The 24357-nt window shown below is 37.8% G+C and overlaps 5 protein-coding genes across 5 annotated transcripts; 2 read left to right on the top strand and 3 right to left on the bottom strand.

The window, feature by feature from the left end:
• Positions 1-14238: 14238 nt before the first annotated feature.
• On the top strand, positions 14239-14887 carry FOMMEDRAFT_165176 (uncharacterized protein; the record flags this gene model as incomplete). The annotated part of the gene is made up of 3 exons (XM_007262537.1): positions 14239-14296; positions 14370-14540; positions 14638-14887. 3 exons carry the CDS (start codon positions 14239-14241, stop codon positions 14784-14786), a joined length of 378 nt encoding a protein of 125 aa, XP_007262599.1. The 3' UTR covers positions 14787-14887.
• Positions 14888-15217: 330 nt separating this feature from the next.
• Positions 15218-16541, bottom strand: FOMMEDRAFT_151576 (uncharacterized protein; the record flags this gene model as incomplete). The annotated part of the gene is made up of 6 exons (XM_007262538.1): positions 15218-15384; positions 15453-15552; positions 16009-16116; positions 16189-16238; positions 16314-16368; positions 16419-16541. 6 exons carry the CDS (start codon positions 16539-16541, stop codon positions 15218-15220), a joined length of 603 nt encoding a protein of 200 aa, XP_007262600.1.
• A 668-nt stretch (positions 16542-17209) lies between these two features.
• FOMMEDRAFT_131347 (polysaccharide lyase family 1 protein) lies at positions 17210-18748 on the bottom strand (the record flags this gene model as incomplete). Its single annotated transcript, XM_007262539.1, has 9 exons — positions 17210-17439; positions 17513-17613; positions 17673-17767; positions 17837-17926; positions 18103-18248; positions 18320-18489; positions 18550-18629; positions 18663-18696; positions 18735-18748. 9 exons carry the CDS (start codon positions 18746-18748, stop codon positions 17210-17212), a joined length of 960 nt encoding a protein of 319 aa, XP_007262601.1.
• Positions 18749-20901: 2153 nt separating this feature from the next.
• On the top strand, positions 20902-21243 carry FOMMEDRAFT_151578 (uncharacterized protein; the record flags this gene model as incomplete). The annotated part of the gene is made up of 1 exon (XM_007262540.1): positions 20902-21243. The coding sequence occupies one exon, from the start codon at positions 20902-20904 to the stop codon at positions 21241-21243; it is 342 nt and encodes a 113-aa protein (XP_007262602.1).
• Positions 21244-21474: 231 nt separating this feature from the next.
• Positions 21475-23737, bottom strand: FOMMEDRAFT_131338 (homogentisate 1,2-dioxygenase; the record flags this gene model as incomplete). Its single annotated transcript, XM_007262541.1, has 11 exons — positions 21475-21587; positions 21643-21711; positions 21768-21960; positions 22023-22206; positions 22278-22346; positions 22396-22537; positions 22586-22892; positions 23086-23178; positions 23229-23295; positions 23371-23496; positions 23673-23737. 11 exons carry the CDS (start codon positions 23735-23737, stop codon positions 21475-21477), a joined length of 1428 nt encoding a protein of 475 aa, XP_007262603.1.
• Positions 23738-24357: the final 620 nt, after the last annotated feature.

Below are 24357 nucleotides of genomic sequence, written 5' to 3' on the forward strand. Positions count from 1 at the left end.
CTCCTCTCTCTTAATGTAATGTAACTTGTAGTCATACTAGAAGAGCTCCTCTATCTTCTAGGCTTGTCTTCTAAACAGATCCTACTATGTATCCAAGTATTTGAGAGTATAATAATTAGTATAAATATGAAAATATACTCTAAAAAGGTAAACACACTATTTCTTAAGGGTACAGACAATTGTAAGGAGTTCCTACTTATGTACTAGGTAGTTACACTGTATACTATTGTATTACTTAGACTCAAATGCTACAGGTCTTACAGTTTTCTATAAGGATCTAACACTAAGAACTGCTCTAGTCTTAGAGTCACTCATATTTATAATTATATAGATTTGCTCACCCAAGTCATGATTCATAAAGGTAAGACACTCTCTACTAGTAACAATTGACTTGATAGCTTTGAAGGCCTACTAATGTTCTAGTTTCCATTCTAGAAAAACTTTGTCACAATCCTTACTTGTAAACAGGGAAAGAACTATAGTGTGTTCTACTAAGTGTAAGAGGTATACTATAATGTAGTATAACAGTCTGAGGAATTTGTAGACATTCTTTACTCTCTAGAGTTGTAACTATTGTAGGATACTCTTAACCTTGTCTAAGTCTGCTTCTGTCCCCTTTACAGTAATTAGGTGTCTAAGGAACTTAACCTTTATACAGAATAACTTAGTCTTCTTCTGTGAACAGATAAGCCCTTTGTTACAGAGTACTTGTATAATCTTTCTAATATTCCTAATGTGTTCTACCTTAGACTGTAACCAGATAATAATGTTATCTAAGTAGACATAACAGATTTTCCTAATAAGATACTCTAGTACCTTTGTAACCTACTACTATTATATAGCTAGTACATTGTATAACTCTATTAGTATAACTGTCCATTTGTACAACCTAAACAGAGTACTAATTATAGTGAGCAGAATATGTTCTAGGTTCATACATGTTTGGAAGAACACATTAGTCATGTTAATCTTAGTATATATACATTCTTAGATAGTGTTATTCATAATCTTATTAATGTAGGGAAGTAGGGTACAATTATAGATTGTGTTACTGTTTAGTGTCTAATAATTACATACTATTTATAAGAGATCTGTAGGATCTGCCTTCAGGATAAGGAACACAAGTAATGTATACAGGCTTTCTAACCTGTGTAAACAACCTGTCTAAGTATACTAATTAATGAGTATGTGTTAAGCCTTCTAGTATTTTTATAAACAAGTATAAGATTGTATAGTTACTACCTTAGAAGGATCTTTAAACTGTATTTTATGAGTAACACCTTTAGGAAGCTCTGTAACTAGTAGTATTGTGTTTAGGAAGCAGTCCTGATACTGTTACTTTAGTTCTCTATCTAATGTCTCAAATCTCTCTAACCCTACTAGGGTTTCTATACACTCTTAGACAACTATAGTTAAGGTTAGTGTAGGCTCTAAGATTCTGTAAGTTGACTGTAGGGTACAAACTGTTATGGTTCTCTACTCTTACACCTTCAGTTCTAAGGGTTCTACACCCTTCTATACTAGAACTTAGGACTTCTACTCTTTAAGAGTACTGTTTATAAACTATATGTAAGCTAACTCTTACTACTACCTCTTCTTACTTTATTATTCTGTTCCTTTAACTACTCTTTCATTCTTTATTCATTCTATAGTCTCTTACCCTTTGTCCATCCCTTCATTCTTTGTACCTTTATCTTTGACCTTCCTTTCTTTCATTCTTTGTAGCTTATCATTCTTAGTAGCTCATATTCCCTAAGTACTCTTGTATAGTTTAGTATATATAAGTATACAAGATTAGACTAGTTTTATAATCTTGATCTTGTCTACTCTAGATAGTCCTGTACTCTTAGACTTACTTTATATACTCTACTCTTGTCTTACTCTCCCTTTCTGTCTGTTCTACAAGTTCTAACTATATTCTAGTACTTACATTCTGTATTTCTGTTATATAGAATAGTTATAGTCTAGGTCCCCTTACTAAGTCTTTAGGTCCCCTCTACACTGTTACTAACATTAGATTAAGACTACTCATTACTACCCTACAACTCTCTTATGTTTTGAGTATTAGTACTTACTATTGTGTCAATCTCTTTTTTTTGTCCTAACCCTTTTACATTTTAAAATTTTAAACTTTCTAAACCCTTTTAAACTTTTACCACCCTTCTTCTATTTATTACCCCTTTTAGTTTAGTGTTGATTCCTTTGTAGTGTAAACATAGACTCTTCTATACTAACTGCTACCCTTATTGTCCTACCAGATTAGTAGTTACAAGTAGACCTAGCTTAATACATGTAGACTTTTATCTAAGAGGCCTTTACTAACTATGTACCTCCAGCCCTCTTAGAACCTGTTCTAATTGTTCTAGAAGTTGTAACCTGTTCTAGAAAGAAAGTGTATATAGTCTACCCTTCAGACTTTAATAGGTAGCACTTTAAGGACTTCTAGTACTAAGTTGAACTATATGTAGCTACTACTTTAACTAATCTATCCTTAGATCTTAATCATGTCTTATTTGTCCTCTCCTTTATAAAGGAAGGCAACACAGCCACCTAGGCCCAGAACTGGATTGAAGGACATTAGATTAGAAGCCTGATCTGACTTTAGAACAATAAGTTGTATTTAGAATTTATGAGGCAGCTCTGTACTTCCTTCATTAATCTGAATAAGAAGTACAATGTGTAAAACAAGCTTGTGTCTCTACAACAGGACAAATGTTCTACTAATACTTTCTTTCAGGAGTTTAATATCCTAGCCTAGAAGGTAGGATTCATACTCAGGTTTGATAATGTCTTTATTAGAATGCTTGAAAAAGCTCTTTACTTAGAACTGGTTAATAAGATTCTCAGAATAATGTTAGAACTAATTACTTACTCTAATTAGAAGACATGCACCATTTCCTTTGACTAAACTGTAGCTTAGATACATTAAGTCTGTGTAGAATACTTACACATGTGTTTGACTCTAACAGTTCTAGGCCCTTAAATTGATTCACCTGTAATTCATAATTAATCTGTTCTAATAAACATTAGAGAAGTCTGAAAGTAAGGAGTATACTTTGTCTGTAGAAAGTCAGGACACTAAATTAAGGACTGTTTATAGAAGTAACAGTATATCTGTCAGGTTATTAGAGTAATAATGAGTAACAAGTAGGATTTGTAGTAAGAAGCCTTTTCTACAAATCTAAAAGTCATCTTAGGACTCTTAGACTCTAACTATGTACTCTAGGATTTTGTAGAGACCTAACAGTGAATGTAGTACTGAAGGGCTATAACTTGGATTTTTTAACAACTACTTTTGATTTAATAGACACTATAGGATTAGAAGTAAATAAAGTAAGAAAAGTAGAAAAAGTAGAAAAAGTAAATCAACAAAATTATTTATTAAAAAGAAAAAAGTTGAAAACAAAAGTAGATAGTTCTCTTATTCCTTCTAATTCTTTTGATTCTTCTCTTCACACTTTATCCAAGTCTAAATCTATACAATCCAACCTACTACCTTTACATTCTAAGAACTCAGAATGTTTAGAACATTACCTAGCCCTGTTTACTACTTAGTAGTTTGTCTATAGTATTAAGTAGGAATAGTCTTAGTTGAGTTTACAGTTGAGGACATGAGTCTGTCCTTGTTAAAAGAGAGAGGTTAATAAAGAAATGTTAGTGTATATACTTACTCTCTTAGACAACAAGACTGTACAAGCTGTACATTCCCTTTAGAACAAGTAGCAATTTATTAGAGGACATTCTAGACACTAGCTCCAGGTCCCTGTCCTCTTAGCTCCCTTCTTAGAATCCCCCCAGATCTGAACAATAGCTCTAGTAAATAGTAGTGAAACTCCTGTAAAGTGTCTAAGAGAAGAACACAGGTGATTTGTTAAGTTTGAGAGGGAGCTAAACTATGAGTCTTATGAAACTAGAGTGGTTCCAAATGGGTGCAAGTTCTTCTGACACAGTTGTAACCTTGGAAGAGAGACATAAATAATAGAAAGTGTACTTGTAAAGTGTACAATAAACAAACTGATACAGAAACAATAAAGACTAAGACTATGCCTTATACTAGAGGACTTTGAGACAAAAGACAAGAGCTAAATTAATAGGTGAACTATCTGAATTCCCTCCTGTATCTAGTACATGAGAAGCTGTATTTATAGTTTTCTGAGTTCTAGAAAAGTATAGTACTAACAGGGAAATGTTATAACTAAACAAAAGAAAAATAACAAAATATATAAGAACAAATAAGAGAACCTTTTACTAGAGGTTGGAAGAAAATAGGGTGAAAATGTATAAGGAAAATTTAAGTAGTCTACATTCTGGCCACAGGAAATGTTATACAAAAGGAAAAGCAAGATTTACATTAAAAGAAGTAGAAGGTTCTTATACTGTTACTATCTGATCAGTGTAGACAAAGTGTAGAAAGTTTTAAGATTTCTGACTGTCTCTTAAGATTATTACTCTGATTGCCCTAATGTTCTATCTGATTCAAGTTAGAAGATTGTAGTACTTTAATCTGGGCAATAATAATGTAATAGTTTGCTGAGCTACTTACTGTGACACAACTTATGTTCTGAGCCTGTAATAAGTATGTGATCCATACATTCTGTAAGATAAACATTGTATGTAAGTCTATTCTAAGACTATACATGTTTACAGTTCTGTTTGTAAACACTTGTAATACAGAATAGTTAGGTGTTCTCAGAATATGCTTCTATGAGTCATGTGGATGTTCAGAATTGATTACTGTGATTGTCTACATGTGATGTATGGTTCTTAGTATAATACTAATTGTTTTAGTAGATACTCTAGTTTGTATATTAATAAGGCTTTTGTGTAGAAACATTACCTCCCTACTTAACACATTCTACTTCCAATCCTAGTATATAATGTAGATAGAACCCTGAACCAGAATGGTTAGATTACTAAGTTTGTCCAACTATGAATGACCATTCAGAATTATAAGGAAAGTATTAAGTTTAGAGTTACTAACCTTAGAAAGACAGACATCTTTATCAGATTTGAATAGCTTAAGACTTACAACCCTACTATTAACTAGTTAGAGTAGACACTCACATTCAATTAGTGTTCTGAGTCTTACAGTTATCTTATACTACTGTCTTAAGTAGATACAGACACTTCTAATATTATTAACAGTTCTAATAAAAGTGACTAGTTGTTCTTCTTTAACTAGAATAGATATGTAGACACATATTCTAGTTAAGGCAGAACAGAGTCAATCTGAAGGATGTCTAAGACAGAACTAGTCTAGAACCCTCTTAGAACAACTCTACTCTAGAACACACATAGACTCAGACTGCTAGATTTTGTCTGAGAGTTCCCTAAAGTCTTTAGTAAAGAGGAATTTGACTAGCTTCCTAAACATTACTTTTAGAACTATACAATTGAATTGACTAAGGGTTTCTAACCTAAGGATTGTAAGGTCTACCTACTCAACAGAGACAAGTAGGAGGTACTTAATGAGTTCCTTTAGGAAAATCTTTAGAACAGCTGAGTCTGACCCTTAAAGTCCCTTATAACCTCCCCTTTCTTCTTTGTCAAAAAGAAAGATAGAAAGCTCTACCCAGTTCAGGATTATTGTTGTCTTAATAAGGGTACTGTCAAAAACAAGTACCTACTCTCTCTGATTCAGAAGCTCATTAATAAGACACATACATTTAGAGTTTTTACTAAGTTGAATGTTTAATAAGAATACAATAATATTTGAATCTAAGACAGAGATGAGTAGAAGACTGTATTCTAAACTAATTGTAGATTGTACAAACTAACTATAATGTTCTTCAGACTAACTAACTTGCTTACAATGTTCTAGTCATTTATGAATCACATCCTTACAGATCTGATTAACTTAGAGTATGTTAGTGTGTATTTAGGCAACATTCTAATCTTCACCTAAACAGTTGAGCACTATTATTAACTAATCCAAGCAGTTCTACAGTAGCTCTAAGATAATAAACTATTCCTCTAAAAAGTAAAGTATTCTTTTACACAAGAGTCAGTAGATTATTTAGGCTTTATGATTAGTAGAGGAGAGGTCTGTATGGATCCAGTAAAGGTAACTACAGTTTGGAACTAGTTACAACCTTAGAACCTAAAACAAGTCTAAGTATTCCTTAAGTTTGTAAACTACTACTAACACTTTATTCAAGACTTTAGTACTATTGCCCAGTCTCTTCACAATCTTACTAGTAAAGATGTTCCTTAGTAATAGGGTAATTAGTAACAGTCTGTGTTCAAGTCTCTTAAGTAGGCTATTACTAGTAAGCCTGTATTAGTAGTTCTGACAGTTGTGAACAAGTTCCAAGTCAAAGCTAACTCTTCTGACTTTATAAATAGAGTAGTACTGTTCTAGTTTATTAACAGAAAGTAGTGTCTAATAGTGTTCTAATCAGAATCCCTCTCTGTAACAGAACAGAACTACCCTATCTATAATAAGAAACTCTTTGTAATTGTCTGTTCCCTAGAGGTGTAGTATTAATATCTCCTTAGTACTGTGTAAAAGTTTGAGATTTAGAGTAATCACCTTAATCTCTAATACTTCTAAGCACCTCAGAAGCTTAACTACTGTCAGGCCTACTGAATGTTAAAACTGTAGAACTATAACTTTGTACTAACTCACAAACTTAGAACACAAATGACAAAAACTGATTTACTCTTAAGACAAGTAGGTTATAAAAGGGAGGAGAATGATAACAAAAATCTTGTTCTCCTAGACAATTCCCATTTTGTGTCTAAGACAATCTGAGAGATCTGACTCAAATCTGAGAATGTTAACTTTGTTACTTGTATATAGTAAGCTCTAAGACACACACAGGACCAGGTTATAGTAAAGTAGTTAGAGAAGCAGGCTAGAGACTAGGAGGAGGATAAGGATGGACAGGTTTACTAGGAAGGCTGACTGTATATTCTAAAGGATTAGAAACTGTAGGAGGACATTGTCTAAGCTTATTATAACAATCTAACAATAGGACATTCAGACTAACACAAAATGTAGGAACTCATTACTTAGAACTACTAGTAACTAGGAATGTAGAGGGAAATTCTAAAGTACATAACTAGTTGTAATACATACTAACAGACTAAGACTTACTAGACAAGGGTTCAGACTCTCCTACATCTGTATTAGATCCTGGATCACTCTTAGGAAGAAGTCTCAGTAGACCTGATTAGTAAGCTACCTGAGTCTTAAGGTTACAATACTATCTATATGATTGTCAACTGATTCTCTAAGCAAGTCTACACAGTTCTGACTCAAACAGAACTCACTTCTGAAAGTATAGTATACATTTATCAGGATCACATCTTCTATTTGTACAGACTCTCTTAAAAGCTTATTCACAATTGTAGACTGTAATTTGAGTCAAAATTCATATAGGACTTGTATATACTTCTTAGAATTTAAGGGAACCCTTCTACTATATATTACTTACAGACTGATAGTTAAACTGAGTAAGTCAATTAGAAGATTGAACTCTATCTCTGAATGTTTATTAATCATTATAGTCAGACTAGTCTGAATAGGTAGCTCTGACAGAATTTGTGTATAATAACTAGTAACACTCTATAATAGGACAGTCCCTATTCTTCCTCAATCATAAGAGACATTTGTATTAGGGAACAGTTTCAAACTGGAACAGTAGTTCTAAATCTGTAACAGAGTTTGTAGAACAGATACATAAGACTAGAGAGGATGTATAAGCTCTTTTAGAGAAGGTAGTATAGGTTATAAAGTAGAACTATAATTAGAAGAGATTCACAGCTAAGGATTACTAGTCTAGTAACAAAGTTATACTAGAAGCTACTAATCTGACTACAGATTGTCTAATAAAGAAGTTGGACAATAAGTACTTTAGACCCTTCATTATTAAAAAGAAGGTTAGTGCCTCTGTCTACAAACTCTAACTTCTAGTAACATAGAAGTGTATACACTTAGTGTTTAACAAGGTACTATTGTCTTAGTATTATAATCTAAGTTTTCCTTTATAACAAAGACTCCTACTACCTCTACTAGAACTCATTAGTTCTGAACTAGAATACAAATTAGAGTACATAGTAAATACTAAGCTAGTGTGTAGGAAGCTCAAGTTTCTTGTTTACTAGAAAGGGTACTTAGTTAAAGAACACACTTAAGAACCTGCTAAGAATCTTACTCATACTACTAAGACAATTCAAGACTTCTATTAACTTCATCTAGGTACTCTGTACCAACTCTGTCTTACAGATTTTCAAACCCTACTGTTCTAACTTATACCTGAGCTACTAACTAAGTCTAATGTTCACTAATTAGAATAATTGGTTTTAGAGGAAGGGTAATGTTACAGTTCTCTACTCTTACACCTTTAGTTCTAAGGGTTCTACACCCTTCTGTACTAGAACTCAGGACTTCTACCCTTTGAGAGTACTGTCTATAAACTATATGTAGGCTGACTCTTACTACTACCCCTTCTTACTTTATCATTCTGTTCCTTTAACCACCCTTTCATTCTTTGTTCATTCTATAGTCTCTTACCCTTTGACTATCCCTTCATTCTTTGTACCTTTATCTTTGACCTTCCTTTCTTTCATTCTTTATGACTCATCATTCTTAGTAACTCATATTCTCTAAGTACTCTTGTATAGTTTAGTATATATAGGTGTATAAGATCAGACTAGTCCTATAGTCTTGATCTTGTCTACTCTAGGTAGTCCTGTACTCTTAAGCTTACTCTATATACTCTACTCTTGTCTCACTCTCCCTTTCTGTCTGTTCTATAAGTTTTAACTATGTTCTAGTACTTGTGTTCTGTATTTCTATTATGTAGAATAGTTGTAACCTAGGTCCCCTTACTGAGTCTTTGAGTCCCCTCTATACTGTTACTAACACAAACCAGTTCTACAATTTCTGCTTTCATTAGATTATAGTTAGAATTCTTTAGGATAACTACTTAGCTTTCTATATTAATAATAATCTGATTCTTCTAGAGAAAGAGTGTGTTAAGAATCATTTTATTAACAAGTTATTAATTATACAAGCTTTTACAACCTTTAATGTCTATTTCCAATCTACTGACTACACACATAGTTTTACCTACTCTATAATCTGTTTCCCTGACTCTTTTACTAATTTGATTGTTAGAATTATAATAATGTGTTTCTTAAGTAGGAATCACTTAAGACTCATCCAGGACACTAGTTTCTCATTAATCAGAACTGTAGAACAACCAGAGTCAATTATAAGTTAGATTCAGATCAGAGTAGAACTGTCTTCTATAAGAATGTAACAGTCTAGAAATAGGAGAGAGTCAGAAATCAGGACATACTCAGATTTGTCTCTACTTACAGGTTCTAGTACTACAAACTGCTCTGTTTGTACAAGAGTAGCAGACTTCTACTTTAAACATAGGGACTCAATACACTCTTTTATAATAGAGACTATGTTTTCCAGTTTAGACAGACCTGTTAAGTAACTGTCCCCTCTATGATTTATAAAGGGTTTATAGTATTAGAAACATTCCTAGTTCTTTATCAGAAGCTAGTACTCTGTATAGGACAAACTGATACACTTTGTAGTACTTTCTAAAGTAGCCTTTAGACTGGCTATTGTAGGAATAACCTTTCCTGTATACTACTTCTCCTAATCCTTCTTCTAGACCTGTTCTACAGTAAGTATTACTTTTACACTATTATAAACTTTTGTGTAGTCTACTTTTAACTGTTCTGCCAGTTTACACACATGTTCTAACCACCTGTAAAGCTGGGCACAATCTGTTACTTCTTTTCCTAAGACTGGTTCTAGGGTCAGGAGGTGATCTGTAGAATCAGGGATCTGACTATTTACTAAGGTTACTATATACAACCTTTCTATATACATTATAAGCTGTTCAGAATGTGTTAGGACTAAATTTGTAAGTGTGAGGCAAAGCTTGAACTAGAGGTCTAAGTATAGGTTAGCTTTAAGAAGTTTGTAAAGTCTATTAGAATCAAGGTACCAATCTTCCAGAAGACTAAAGTTGATTTTAGTAACCTGTAGCTACTATTCTTAGAAGTTGTAACTATCTTACTATGTTACTAGTAGCCTGTTCCAGGTTTGTACTACTTAGTCTGTAGAGAGTATTTTGTACTAAAGCTCCTAATAGAATGTGTCCAGTATAAGCCCTTCAAGTCTAAGCTAGTCATACTTGTACTACTAGTATAGTCTACTGTCCTATAGACATTCTATTACAACTGTAACTATACAGGTTGTAAGGACAGATTTGGCAGACACATACTTACAAAATGTAGAGATTTATAACTAGAGAGTGTATAGTGTTAGGTTGTCTAGAGTCAGTATTAGAGACTTTATTATACTTTCCCAGACTACTTAAGCTTTAGTAAATGTAGTACAGAACATTATAGCCTTCTAGTAGTTTAGAGTAAGTGGCTCACTTATATTACTTTCTAGTTCTGAGAGGTCTAAGCTACTTACTAAATCTGAACTTAGAGTTACTGTAAATAGTAGTAGTGTAGAGAAAGTAAATACAGCTTCTCTAGTTAACAGAGGAGTAACTATAGTAGCTTCTAAAGATACCTAGTACTAAGGGAAACAAGACCTGGTTATATGTAGTTAGGAAGAGAGCTAAACTTATTTTAAGACTATAGTAGTGTATTCAGAAAGGCTAGAGAGCCTTACTAACAGTAGAGAGTGTTTAGGAAGGCTGGAGGAACCTTACTAATAGTAGGAGACATTTAGGAAGGTTAGGAGAACCTTACTAATAGTAGGAGACATTTAGAAAGGTTAGGAGAACCTTACTAATAGTAGGAGACATTTAGGAAGGTTAGGAGAACCTTACTAATATGTAGTATAACAAAGACTACTTTGTTATTGTTAAAAAAAGTAGAACAGTACTAGGAAAGTACTAAACACTGTTACAAACAAGTTCTGTTAAGTTTTAAGTTTACTAACACATGTAGAATGCTGACAGGACAAAGGCATCTTTGTTACAGTCAGGAATAAGAACTAGTCTATATACATGTAAGAACTCACCTTTATTACAGTCAGGAATAAGAACTGGTACAACAAAGGTGAAAGATTGAAACTATATATACTAGAAATGAAACAAAGGTGGCTCATACCTAAAGGGGAAAACAATACTAAAGAGAAAAAGGAGAGTGTATACACTTAAGAATGAAGGGTATGTGACTCAGACAATAAGGAAACATAGTATAAAGACAAAAGAGGAAATGTGTGTAACTCTAGAGTCTACACTAAGGAGATCTAGGCTTGAGAGAAGGTCTAGGTTTAGAAATGTAGTTCTACACTAGGAGGGGTACAGAATAGTATAGAAGCTGTTATAAGCTGTAGAGTAGGCTTACAGTTATACTTATATTAACAATTATACTATTAGTAATACTAACAGAATTTGTATTCTACTTTAAGACTTTCTTACTATATAATTATGTAAAGCACTTAGTATTATATTAGAAACTTTAGTGTATATAACTCTAGTATTGTTAACTCTAATATATTTATAACTAGTTACAGTATAGTTGTTATTAAATATTTGCTACATATATTAAACTAGTACAAAGCTAGTAGTATAAGAGTCTCTAGTGTTTTGTTAGCTTATTTAAAGTCTAGCCTTAGTAAGTACTAGTTTACTTATATAGTTTTATTATTTATTTATAATACTTTTACTTATTCTCTTTATTCTTAGCTTTTGTCAATCCTATTTATTACTCAAGTCAGAATACATACTAGTAAGACTACTAACACATTCACTTTTGTTATAAACACTCTTTCTATTATACATTTTTCTAGTTATTATATAAGTAATTTGAAAAGAGGTTTGTAAAGTTTTAAAAACTGTAAGTATAAAATAGTAAAAAAGCTAGTAATGTTCTAACAGTTGTTTATACTAACACTTTTGCCTGATTATAAACTATAACAAAGTAGCAAACCTGTCTTTTTTACACTTTTTACTTATAATCAAATTACTTTACTTATTAGTTAAATATATTTTAATACAAACTTAAACTATTTGCTAAAAAAATTTTAAATAGTAACAATAAGAATCAGAGACTAAGCCTCTTTTACATACTAAAACAATTAAGAAATACACTGGTCTGATAATTAAAAGTCTTAATAATAAAGTAGTTAAATAATCTAAGATACAAAGTTAAGTATTACTTCAGAAACAATAAACTATATTATAAGTAGTAAATAGTATCTTATTATAAAACATTTACAGCTTAGTAGTAATATAATCTGAATTAAATAATTTATTTATCTACTTAGCTAATATTTTTTATAGTAGATAACAAATCCCAAAATTCTGAAGTATTAAAATACATTTTTGGTATCTCTTTTATAATTATTATAAAGAAAGTATATACTATAAGTTTATAATTTATTATAAAATTAATTACTGTCTTTATAATTCTTAGTCAAGCTTTCAACTACTTTTAGTTTATATTATTACTAACAGTTATATTAGGACACTCAGGCTTGCTAGGCAAATAATTTATAAAAGTTTAGCCTTATAGTTTATAGCTAATACAATAATATAACTAACAATATATATGCTTTTATTAGTACAGAGGAAAATAAACTTTAAAGCAATAATTCTTGAGTTAGATATTTGATCTGCATGTTCAATATCATCAACAATCACCCCTGTTAACTTTTGTAGTAGATAATATAATAGTCAACTCTGTAGTAATAGTATTACTACTGTAACTATTACTATTACAATTTAAAACTTTACTAGTTTGCCTCTCTAGTATTATCACTAGCTTCAGTCTGTCCTACTTCATACTTCTTACTATCCTTGCTGTTCTCATCATTCTCTTTTGAAGACTGTTGTCTTTTAAGAAGCTTGGCTTTTATAGCAGGAGGAAGATGTGATACTTCAGGTGGTCCTACAGAGGGTTTTTTTTGTTTGCCTTGATCTTTTAAGTTGCTACTATCTTGAGTGTCATCTTCTGACCCTGAATTCCTCCAACAGTTCATGCTGAGTGCTTTGTATAAGACTTTTCTGTGGGATTGTTTTCAAGTAGCTTGAAACTGGACAAATCACAGTTGATGAGGATAATGTGAGTACAGTTGACTGCATTATATAGCTTTGTCTTGTCTATCAGACTAATATTGTCACCAACACTACCTGCTTTGCATCTTGACGGGTCGCTTCGCCCGGCGTGCAAAAGAATCCGGATGCAAACTTCTATCCTTGGAGATAAAGTATGTAAACTTGGTCAAATGTCGAGGACACAATCTCTCGGGAGAAACCGACAGCCTGTAGAAGAAGTTCGTAACGCTGATAGTAGTATTCACGTCCCACGCAATTTAGGCCTAAAGGAGTGAATTTCTAATTAGTTTGCATGATACGCATTGCGGACTTAATAAATGGGTTTACATACCAGCAACGATGCCAGTAACATTAACGCTACAAATTATCTATCCGATCAAAGGTAAACGATCGCCTCAGTTGCCTGCAGTGTCATGATAACGATCAGGGTGCAAAATTAGGGTATTACGTTAGACGATACCAACGCTCCTCAAGCGCATTGTAGACTCTTCAGGACATGAATAGTAGTCAGTTCGATGGGTTCATAGACTTATACGCTTGAGGGTGGCAAAGTCTAGTGCATCAAGCAATTGCGCCTAATACTTTGCTGTAGCAGGAGTTGCTTGGTTAATTGGCCCAGGAGTTGTATGACAAACTGAGAACCAAACTAGGGAAAGCGATTGAGCGTCTTTAAGTCACTGAGTTACTAAGCAAAGTGATGCTGCAAAATTGTCGCCACGATCTAGATTGTATCTGGACTTTGCTCATTGACGTTACGTGGTTGCTGAGATTCGTGGTACATACTTGCAATTTGCCAAAATGGTACGTTGATCGCAATTGTACTTCTTCACCTTGGCAAATTCGCTTTTCAGATCTCGATGTCCATGGCCAACTGAGGAAAATGGTATCTATACTGGTCCGAAGAGCATGCTTATTGCAAAGTCAGTCGTGAAGATACGGGCCGTGGGATTGCTTAGCGCACATCGTGGATGGCTTTCTCCCTTTCTTGCGTGCACTAAACGGAACACGTTTTCTATGACCAGACCAATTTATGATGAGTGAGTAATATTGGAGCCCGAACCGAATGGCTATGACGTCATCTCGTTGGAGCTAAATGTGAACAATTGATAATTTACCACCAGGGATAAAATCACATACACTTAGATCACAAAAACCGCATCGCTCCATCTACCATCTATTGTTAACAATGTCTTCGTCCCAAACCTCGAACACCGCACAAGGAAATTACCCGCCGCCAGGGGACAGTACGTCTATAATCTCACACTGTTTATTCATATTCTCGACGAGATAGCAATGCATTTTACTTTACGGAAACAGCTACTTCTGAAGGAGGATATGGCGGTCAGGGCGTTCAAGCCTTCGCATCCGTCTCGCAACGCGGACTCGTGGACCAGACGACAGATGGTCAGCCGCTTGGGAACGAATTGGAAGATGCGTACCAAGGCACGGACGAAGTGGCTTCTAGGAAATTCAGGGAAGAGCAATCAGGTATGCTTCACTTATTTATCTTCTTCTCTTTTATAACGAATATACGTTGACTTACATTGTTTTCCCTATCTCTTGTCTAATGTCGAATGACAAACAGGCAATCAACCCGGAGCGCAACCCGCCTTGAACCCATATGGAGATTCGTTGGAGACTCGTGGAGAAGCCAAAGAAAGACTTACTCAAGGTGCAACTGACATGCGTGCAAGGACGTACCAGGATGAAATCCTAGACCGGAACGATCAATGAAAGAACATGTCAAATTTGAGCGCGTTTCGCGCAAATCTTTAAGTTTATGCAGTACAGAGACAGGTCTCGTCATCTTAAAATTACTACATGTTCTTGACCCAGGCAAAAAGCAGGAATGATGCATCATATACAGTTTATTCTTGAGTATTGATATATATGAAAGAATGGTAAACATTTGCCTGCCTGTTGTAAATGATATCTCAGACCATAAACATTTTTACAAAACATGCCTGGACTCTTTCTGATTCTACAAGTTCTCTTGCAACTGAGGTAACAACACAGGGGTAACACAAAACAACATGAAGACCCACCACTTCATCAGGCACAAAACCCCAGGAACAAATGTGCACGCCTATTTAAGTACTACTTAAGCAGAGAAATCCAAAGTGCCACTAGCAGTGCCAACCACTGCATCCCGTACTCTAACCCAATCAATTAATGAACAACTGTATGGTGGGGTCCGTGAAGGTACCAGTGGGCACAGTACCCGTCGCACCGCTAAATTCGTTGTCGACCGAGACAGCGGAACCATTGTCAGTACTCCTGACAGCTTTCGTCAATCCCGACCAGACATTATTTTCTACGGGGAGCTGGGTACCTGGTCTGTCCGAGTGAAGTCGGAGAAGATCGTCAGACAAAAAATGTATGAAGCAGCGAGACTCGTACCGTTGCGGGTATTAATACCATCATCATTATTTTCGAATACGCTATTGAAGATATGGCCTGTTCCGAATCGGAATGAAGGTATGTACGTGTTCAAGTCAACCTGATAAAGAGTAATTATGAATGACTTTCATTTGAGTCCGATGGATTAAAAGTCTACCAGTAGTTGTTGGCCATGGTGACAGTAGTAATCTCTTTATCCTGTGCTCCGTTACTGTCCGAATGTCCAATGAGGGATGCCTTCCAGTGATCATGGAGCTAAAGGAAGCGTAACATTAGCCTTAATATTAACATATGCAATAAAGAACTGTTTGATGACAGAGCGAAGGAATGAGACATACGAAACTGTTCGTGACGGAGATACCGGTACATCCGTGTGTGATGTCTGGTAGCCCATCGCAGCTTGTTGAATGTAATTTCCCACGAATTACTCAAACACTCACTAGTCCTAAATAAAACAATATGAGAAACTTTGACAAGCACTATGCGATACCTTAGAACATACCTTGTCATGGTCACGGTCATACAACGATCGTAGCACTAGTCAGCATTGGCATACCTCAGATGATAGACTACGAGTCATACGAACAGAGCTTAAATCGACATGGTCGACCCAGACATAGTTAGACTGTTGGATACCGATGTTGTCATTCGGGGCAAGGACCTTCTGAGTAAGCAAGTTAAGGATGATGATTTTGATGTTACGTGACTTTGTTTAACTTATAGTCCTCCTGTAGACCGATGCGATCCAGCACCATGGAGGACTGTAATTTGGCTCTCCCCATGTCGCTTGCACAAAGAGGCAATTAGAAATGAGAAATGGGATCAGCGCGAGACTGAGCAATCTTATGCATCTTCATTAACTTTCCCGAGCTGTCAGTCGCAGGATGTAGGGGCAATGGATGTTAGAATTCTTGGTCTTTTGACATGTTTATCAGCGAGCTAGTGCATTGTGAGATCCGAGAATACCATGATGTAGCTAATACGCTTACGGTCGAACTTCACTCTGCGACTGCCACGTTTGAGCGCCTGCGGCACAAGACAATTCCAGATTTCTGGTCTGTCGATAGTGGTCACCATTTCAAGAGTCATGTTGAATTTCCGCATTCAACAGTGAGGCCAAAACTCATTGAAAGTCAATGCAATCAATACTGCAAGTTCAATACGCATTTGCACTTTGGACAGAAAAGCGTGCAGGCGTACCCCAGAAAGCCCTTCCGTTGAAGGTACGCACTATGCAATGATACTCCGGCCGACCCTCTTCATTGTTATGACTTAGGAGAGCGAGTTTGAATTGATACTCAGTCGGGTCGACAGAAATTGTTTGTGAGCAACGGAACGATGGAGGCGGTGAATGATAGGAGCCTTTGATTCCAGACCCAGCGATGTAAACTGGATTACCGAGCGTGCGAATAACCAGTGTCGCTGACGAATCACACTTTGAGCCATTGCACTTTAAGTTGAAAATTTCCATGAAATGCGCAGGCAAACAGTGGAATTTGATGTACTATGCACACCTTTTCTTCTTGAGCGCTGGCACATATGAAAGAAAGATAAATATTTGCCTTAATGTAAATAACGCCTCAGAGTATAACCTTTCTGGCAAAGAAAAACTCAGGCTGTTTCTGATTCGTCAAATTCTCTTGCCATTGAGGTAACAACGCAGGAGAAAGATAAAACAAGACCAAAACCCACTATTCAAACAGGACCAAAACTCGGAAAGACCAAGGAACCAAACCTCTGCATAATCATACCACTACTTAAGCGGAGAAATCCAAAGTAGCACCTGCAGTACCAACTACGGCATCCCGCACGCTGTCCACATCAATCAACGAAAAGTCGTATGGTGGGTCCGTGAACGTGCCAGTGGCTGCCGTATCCGTCGCACCATTAAATTCGTTGTTTTCCGAGACAGCGAAGCCATCATCAGTACTCTTGATGGCCTTTGTCGCTCCCGACCAGACACTGTTCTCTACAAGCAGCTGTGCGCCTAGTTGGTTTGAATGAGATAGAACAAGATTTTTAGAGACATGGGGTAATATGCGAGGTAGCGAGATTCATACCATCACGGGTATTAATACCATCGTCATTGTCGTCAAAGACGCTATTGAAGATATGCCCTGTTCCAAATCGGAATGAAGGCGTGCGCGAGTTCAGGTTCAACCTAATAACATGGCGTATTATTAGTCTCTTTCAGTCGATTCTTACAGAATAAGAACATACCAGTAGTTGTTAGCCATGGTGACGGTGATTGCTTTGTCCTGCGCTCCGTTACTGTCTGAGTGTCCGATGAGGGACGCCTTCCAGTGATCATGGAGCTATAGTATTGTCACATTAATCATACAATAGAGAACCATTAAGTGACAGGGAAAAGGAGTGAGACGTACGAAGCTGTTCGTGACGGTGACACCAGTACATCCGTGCGTGATATCTAGCAAGCCATCGTAGCTGTTGATATTATTATTAAACGTATAGTTCTCATGCAAGCCGGTTGCTAAACAAGCTTACAAGTCCTAAGTAAAACGGCATGAGAAATGTTGACAAGCATTATGCAAACCTCAGAACATACCTTGTCATGGTCGCGGTCCTGCGGTAGCCACAGCACTGGTCAGTATGGTCACGTCTTAAATAATAAGATATTAGTAATACGGACAGAGCTCAAATCGACATGGTCAACCCAGACATTGTTTGCTTGTTGGATACCGATGTTGTCGCCTGGCGCAAGGACCTTCTGGATGATTAAGTTACGGATGATGACATTCTCCTTCTCGAGAACTCGCAGGCCAACGCCAACGAGGGCTGTAAAGCGACACATAACAGAAAGATGTATTTATGCCTTGATTTATGAAAGAAGAGTCAGTAATACTTACTTGCACCTGACGCACCGAGAACGGAGGTGTTTGATCCTATTTCGACAACATCGCCACCTGTGATTGTGCCTTGGACGATGACAACTTTGGGGTCATCACCAGCCACAGCTGCAGTGAGCTCGTCGAGTGTGGAAACAGTTGTGACAGGACCGCCTGAGCCTCCTGACGTTCTGAATGCAGTTTTTGCATGAACAAGCATAAATCAATATTATTGGCAAGAGGATACATACCCGCCGTTCAACGTCGCGTACCCGACCGTTGCGACGTCGTTGACCGAAGCCCTCTTGAAGACCGTGGGCACAGTGCCGGCCTAACGAAATTTAAACGCTTCAGCTTAAATCACTTGCGACGAAGATATAATAGCATAATGCAACGAACTAAGACAGTCTGAGCAACAAGAAGAGCACAGATGGGCGACAACAATTTCATGCTTGGATGTAAGAAAGCAGACTAGGTGAGCTCTGACCGAACTCAGCGTATATTTCTATCCTTTTTATATCGTAGGGAAAAAAAACTGGATTGTTCATTTCGGACTTCTCTCGGACGCGACTCTTGAATGCGCCGTTCACAGGAGGTACGAAGACGTGATTGCCAAGAACTAAAGTCGAATAGACACTCTTCGCAAGACGTGTCGGGCGGTCCGCCAAAGCCGCTACTTCCCATGAGTTTTGCGTGTCTGTTATAAGTCGAAGAATACGAGGAAATGAAACAGAATTACGTGGTGTACTTGAGTTCTGGGCTAGGCTTTGTCCAGGTCGGTCCAAACTCGTGAGATTGAATACTGTTACCAAACTGCGATCGAGCTGAAATTCAGCATTGGTCCCTAAATTTGTTGCTGTGAACCCGAATGGTCTGCTGGATTCTAGCAGGGCTTTCGAGAAACGCTGCCCGGAATTGAAACGAATAGCGCATGGTCAAACGACGCAGGGTTTTGCCGTGTATGAATGAGCGGTCCGCTGAGGCTCTGCATCGAACAAGAGCTACGTGCACACACATAAACCGATGTACGTTTCCCTGAGGAACAGGCCCAATCAATCCATATACGACGGAATAATTTGTTGTCTCCGGAAATTTGAGAAGCCGAGAGGAGGCACGGCAAACATACAAACTAGGTTGAGAAGATCAGAGAAGGCGGAATTCGGTACCATATAAGCTCAGAATCCCAAGCACGCCCGGACCGTGTCAACCATCTGGTAGCCTGCAAAACGATTCGGTTTTCCCGAGATGAGGATATCACATGGAAGAATCTGCCTGCAGGAAAGTGGGATCTGCGTTAGATTCTGGAAATGGCCAAATTTCTGACCCGTAGTAGGATGATATGGTATTAATACGTAAAGTGAGGCGGTAGAATGAAGGGCATAACATCTCTTGCGCGATCCAGATGTCAGAGTAAGTATAGCAATTCGGCAGAATCAAAAATAACTGAACGCAGATTTTATCCACGTGAAGCCATACGCCATCCTACATTTGGAGCCCACCGCGACGCGTGCCAGGCAATACTACCGAGAAATTGCGTCCGGAGTTTGCCTTATGAATGCAATGCGAGATGAGCCAATGTAGGTGGTGTGCAGCATGGAAGGAACGATGAGACATCGGCCGGAGACTGAAAGGAAAGACAGTTGAAACACAATGGAAATCCTGAAAGGAAACGGTAACACTATGCAATAAATTAGTCAACTAAAGGGCTTAACACAACTTTCTGCAACAGCCACTTGGTTGTGAAAATGGCGCAACTAGTTGAACTACAGGAGTGTCGAACGACGATTTTATCCATTTTTGCGATCGTGGCAAATGCTTACATAATCGTGAAACAGGGAACAGAGTCATGGCGGCGCAAACAAATAATTTATACGATTATCTTTGTAATTTATTATACGTCGGGATTGGCTAAATATTACTTATCGTTCTCTCCATTGCAGAAATATAGCGGAGATGAGTTCTGTGAGGATTGCAGTAGGGTCGGGGATGAATTCAGTGTGTAAAATAGCAACTTTGGCATCCTTTCTTTTACTTCTTAGAATGATGGAAACGTCGTTAGTAACGCATTGGGGAACATTCGATACACATGAATTGCCATCACATTGGACATTAGCTCTTTTCCATCGTCTCCAATACTATAATGGCGAAAGGGATATTGTCCGTCAACTGGTTCTCGGCGACATTGGAAGGGTTCGCAATGTTGCAGATCATGGCAATTGAATTCCCCTAGAACGGTGTAATGCTTAAATTTAGGGTTGTGACTAAGATGCAAAATTACATGCCTTGAGTATTAACTATCGCTAACGCTTGCTTACATTGCAGCATATGTTATCTCGATTCGTAATAGACGCGTCCATATTGCACCTTGCACCGATCGGCATCTTCCGCACTACTGCGAAAGCATTGTGATATACACTATCGTACTAGCATAATGAACAAGCAGAGTCAGTTTGCGCTCATCCTCGTATGCCTCTTCTTAAGATTGATCTAAAACTAGTCTGCGGGTATAAATAGCGCACTATTTCCCCACAATTTCCTTTGCCAGTTCGTTCATCGTTCTCGATTTTGACTAACATCTTCCAACGCCCCCATAGAACACGACCATGTCCTGCGAATGCACATTCGGCTGCAGCATCAAAGGCTGCAAAGGAACATGTACTTTCACTCGCGATGAGAATACCGAGAATGCACGTCGAAAGGACCCGGTACCAGAGCAACCAACGAGTGTCGGTGTTCCAAACAACAGGAGGCGGACCTCGTCCTCAAACACAACTAGAGTTGACGGAAGCTACAACATACAAAACCACACGGTCTCGGGCTCAGTTCAGAAAACGACAGAGGACAGAGTGTCTGAAGCCGGTGATCAGCCTCAGCCTCGGGAAGAGCGTAGACGGAGTCACACGAGTGGTGATCGTCGTCACAGACACTCGAACTCCCGTAGATAGTAAGAAAGTTTAGGAAGAGTGCTGTACAAGGGATACTGAATGAATCTAGGAGGGTTGGAAGCCATGTTCATGTAGTAGTATCCATGTATCTCCTTATGTTCCTTGATAAGCACAGTAGTAAATCAAGTATTAGAGTAAATATGTTGATCTGGACAGATACCTAAACTTAGAAATGAAGACGACTGACAAAGCCTAGCTAGGATTCACTATTCAGTATTACATGTTGGTGAATTATTCCTTATAACCAAGTGGCGGGAGACCTGCTGCCTGCAAGTCCGCGTTCACCTGTGAAATATGGTTCATAAACTGTCCTTTCAGGTCATCCCACATCTTCGGTTCATGCTCTGTGCACATGGCATATTAAGTAGGTATTAAACAGTTGCCACGGATGACACGCACCATGACGCTTAAGTGACTTCATTGCATAATCTGTAAGCGTTAAAATCATGCTTGACTCGAACATGAAAGCTTTGAACCGGGGTTGACTGAGTATTTATTTAAAATTCGTAACTGCAAAAACATACCCATAGTGCTTTCGTGGATCCTCATAGGCTTCAGCTCACTTTCCGTCGCAAGCTTGAACTCTTCATAAGATACACCATGAGGGCAAAAACCGGTTTCGTAAGAGCACGATCCCGGTTGGAACTCATCGGATCGTCCGCTATACGTTCCATAAATCAGTCCCATGAACTCGGTTGCAGAGTTGCGGTGGTAATACTAGCAGGGAAGGGCGGTGAGTAAGCGGTAGTATACGATCAGCGAAGCATTACTTAACGCACAGGTGGTCTGAAAGTATGCGAAGCAACGTCCCATCGCGGACTGAAGATCAGGAAGTCCATCAAAGGAGTGCCTTGCGTCTTTGACTTGGCCGTCAGAACACAGAATATAGACGGATCGATATGATCCTTGGAAATAGATCCAACGTTGACAAACTTCTCCAAAGCGTACTTGTACGGAACATAGCTGTAGAAGTTGAACAATATCGAATGAGCACTTAGCGGTTTCCTTGCACAAAGACATCCATCCGCACTCACTTTCCGTGCCATGCCACCACATCAAACGGGGTATGCTCCTGCTTACAAACATACAGCTCACCACAAACCCTGAAGCTATTTTAGTACCCCTGAAGCGTTTGACGATTCAGAAGCTTACTTGTAGACTATTTCCCAAGGTGACTGGTCAATATCAAAGCTTGCGATGGGATGCTCAAAATCACGTGGATTCGCAAGACCGTGGCCACCTAAAGGTCCTAGTTCTGGGAGTTCGAAATGTGACCCATATATCTCCTGTATATCTGAATCGAAATTAGCATCGACTTCTGCATGCATGAGACATGACTTACATCCTCGAGAAGGTCCATCAAGAAAGGCAACCCTGAACCTGATTCCGCGCTGTATGACTAACAGCTCTCCAGGTCGAACCATAAGCTTGCCCATTTCAGTCTGAACGTCCATGCGTCCTTGCTGAGGAAGAATGAGCATATCTCCATCATTGTTGCAGAACGCCTTATTGCCCATTGAGGTGTTTGAGGCGTACATATGAATTGCGAGACCCTCTCGGAGGGTGGGATCTCCATTCCCAGCGAAAGATTTCAGACCATCGATGAAGTCCACTTTACCACTCTTGGGAATATCGATCGGATGCCAGGCCTGCTGAGTTGGTGAGGTATGTACGCGAGAATTACTCGGCGAAAAGTTATTCTCAAGCTTTTCATGAATAAGCAACGTGCGCACAATACTCCAGATAATAAAAGATCACTTACATCGGGATTATCGGGAAGCCTTAAAAATCCTTGATGGGCAACAGCTGGGCGGATGCGATAAAGCCAACTTATCGTCACACAATTTTGTTAATACAGAGCCTGCGAAGCACGGTTGAGCGTACATACGCGGTCTGTTTCTCGGCTTTTGGGGCCACAAACGATGTGCCCGTCATCTGTAAATAATATGGTTAGACTAAGCTTCAAGTGCTAGACGGAGGCGAACCTGTTCTGCATAGAGGTCATATTTACATTTCTGAGGGCTGTTTTGGGCATACGGCAATGAACCCGGGCTAATAATAATAATGATGATGATGACGTGATTCAGAGCCAGAATCTTATGATCGATTTTGAATAAGTACTCTTACATCGCTTCAGAGGCGAATCGATTACCGAAGCCGACTTGATACGAATATGGGTCCTTTGCTGTCGGCTTCACTGAGAACGAACCTGCTGCAGTAGCACCGCTGGAAGCAGAACCGTTGTAATTTCTTCTAGGGTCAAGCTGGTAAAATTAGAACAGATCAGCGAAAACTCCATATTTGTCGTAACATACCAGGATGGTACGAGCATAAGTGGCCAGTCGTGGAGTGACATGAAACAAAGAGCGCTTCTGGCTCCTTAGGAGGCATCTGCTAGTGGGAAGACCAAGTCGAGGGAGCGGCATTACGAATGGATACTGAGACTGAGGCGAGGCCAGGTTCTCTTGACGTCGAGTCTCTTTAAGGTCGCCATGGCTGATCATTTGTTCCGAAGGTCGTCTTACGAACACCGGCCTTTCATCACATGTGGGAGCCGAGAGAGGCGGTCTGGTCGGGCTGGCTGTAACATCATACCCAGTTGTCTAGAGACACGAGAACATTATGACACGTTAGGATAGAGATACTACCTCGCATAAACAATTTACCCTAAGTCCCTTTAGAGCATATCGTGCGTCGCTGCGTTCCGTCTCACCAGAGTGAAAGAGTCTGACTAAACTGATCAAGTGGCATCAGTTTACTGTTTAGCAGCTTTCGTCGAGGGGCTAGTCTTCGTATGGGTTTGACGATGAGAATTGACATGTTTTTAGTGTGCAACACATGGCACATGGGGCATTTCACAATTTCTTGCCTTAAGAAATAACTTACATAATGATAAACATTATTTGTAATTTAGTTTACCATTTTTGGTTGGCAGAAACTCTGAACAGAATTTAAAATTTTCATTATACAAAAACTAGAAATTAAATTTAACATTTCCCTATTTGTAAAATCTTTAAATAAATGGAGAAAATAATTTAAAACATAATTTAAAGTTTTTCCTATAGTAAAATTATAAATTTTACTTTCAGATTTAGTGACAAGAAAAATTTGAAA

This window comes from Fomitiporia mediterranea (genome assembly GCF_000271605.1).
Source record: "Fomitiporia mediterranea MF3/22 unplaced genomic scaffold FOMMEscaffold_2, whole genome shotgun sequence".
NCBI classification, from domain to species: Eukaryota; Fungi; Basidiomycota; class Agaricomycetes; order Hymenochaetales; family Hymenochaetaceae; genus Fomitiporia; species Fomitiporia mediterranea.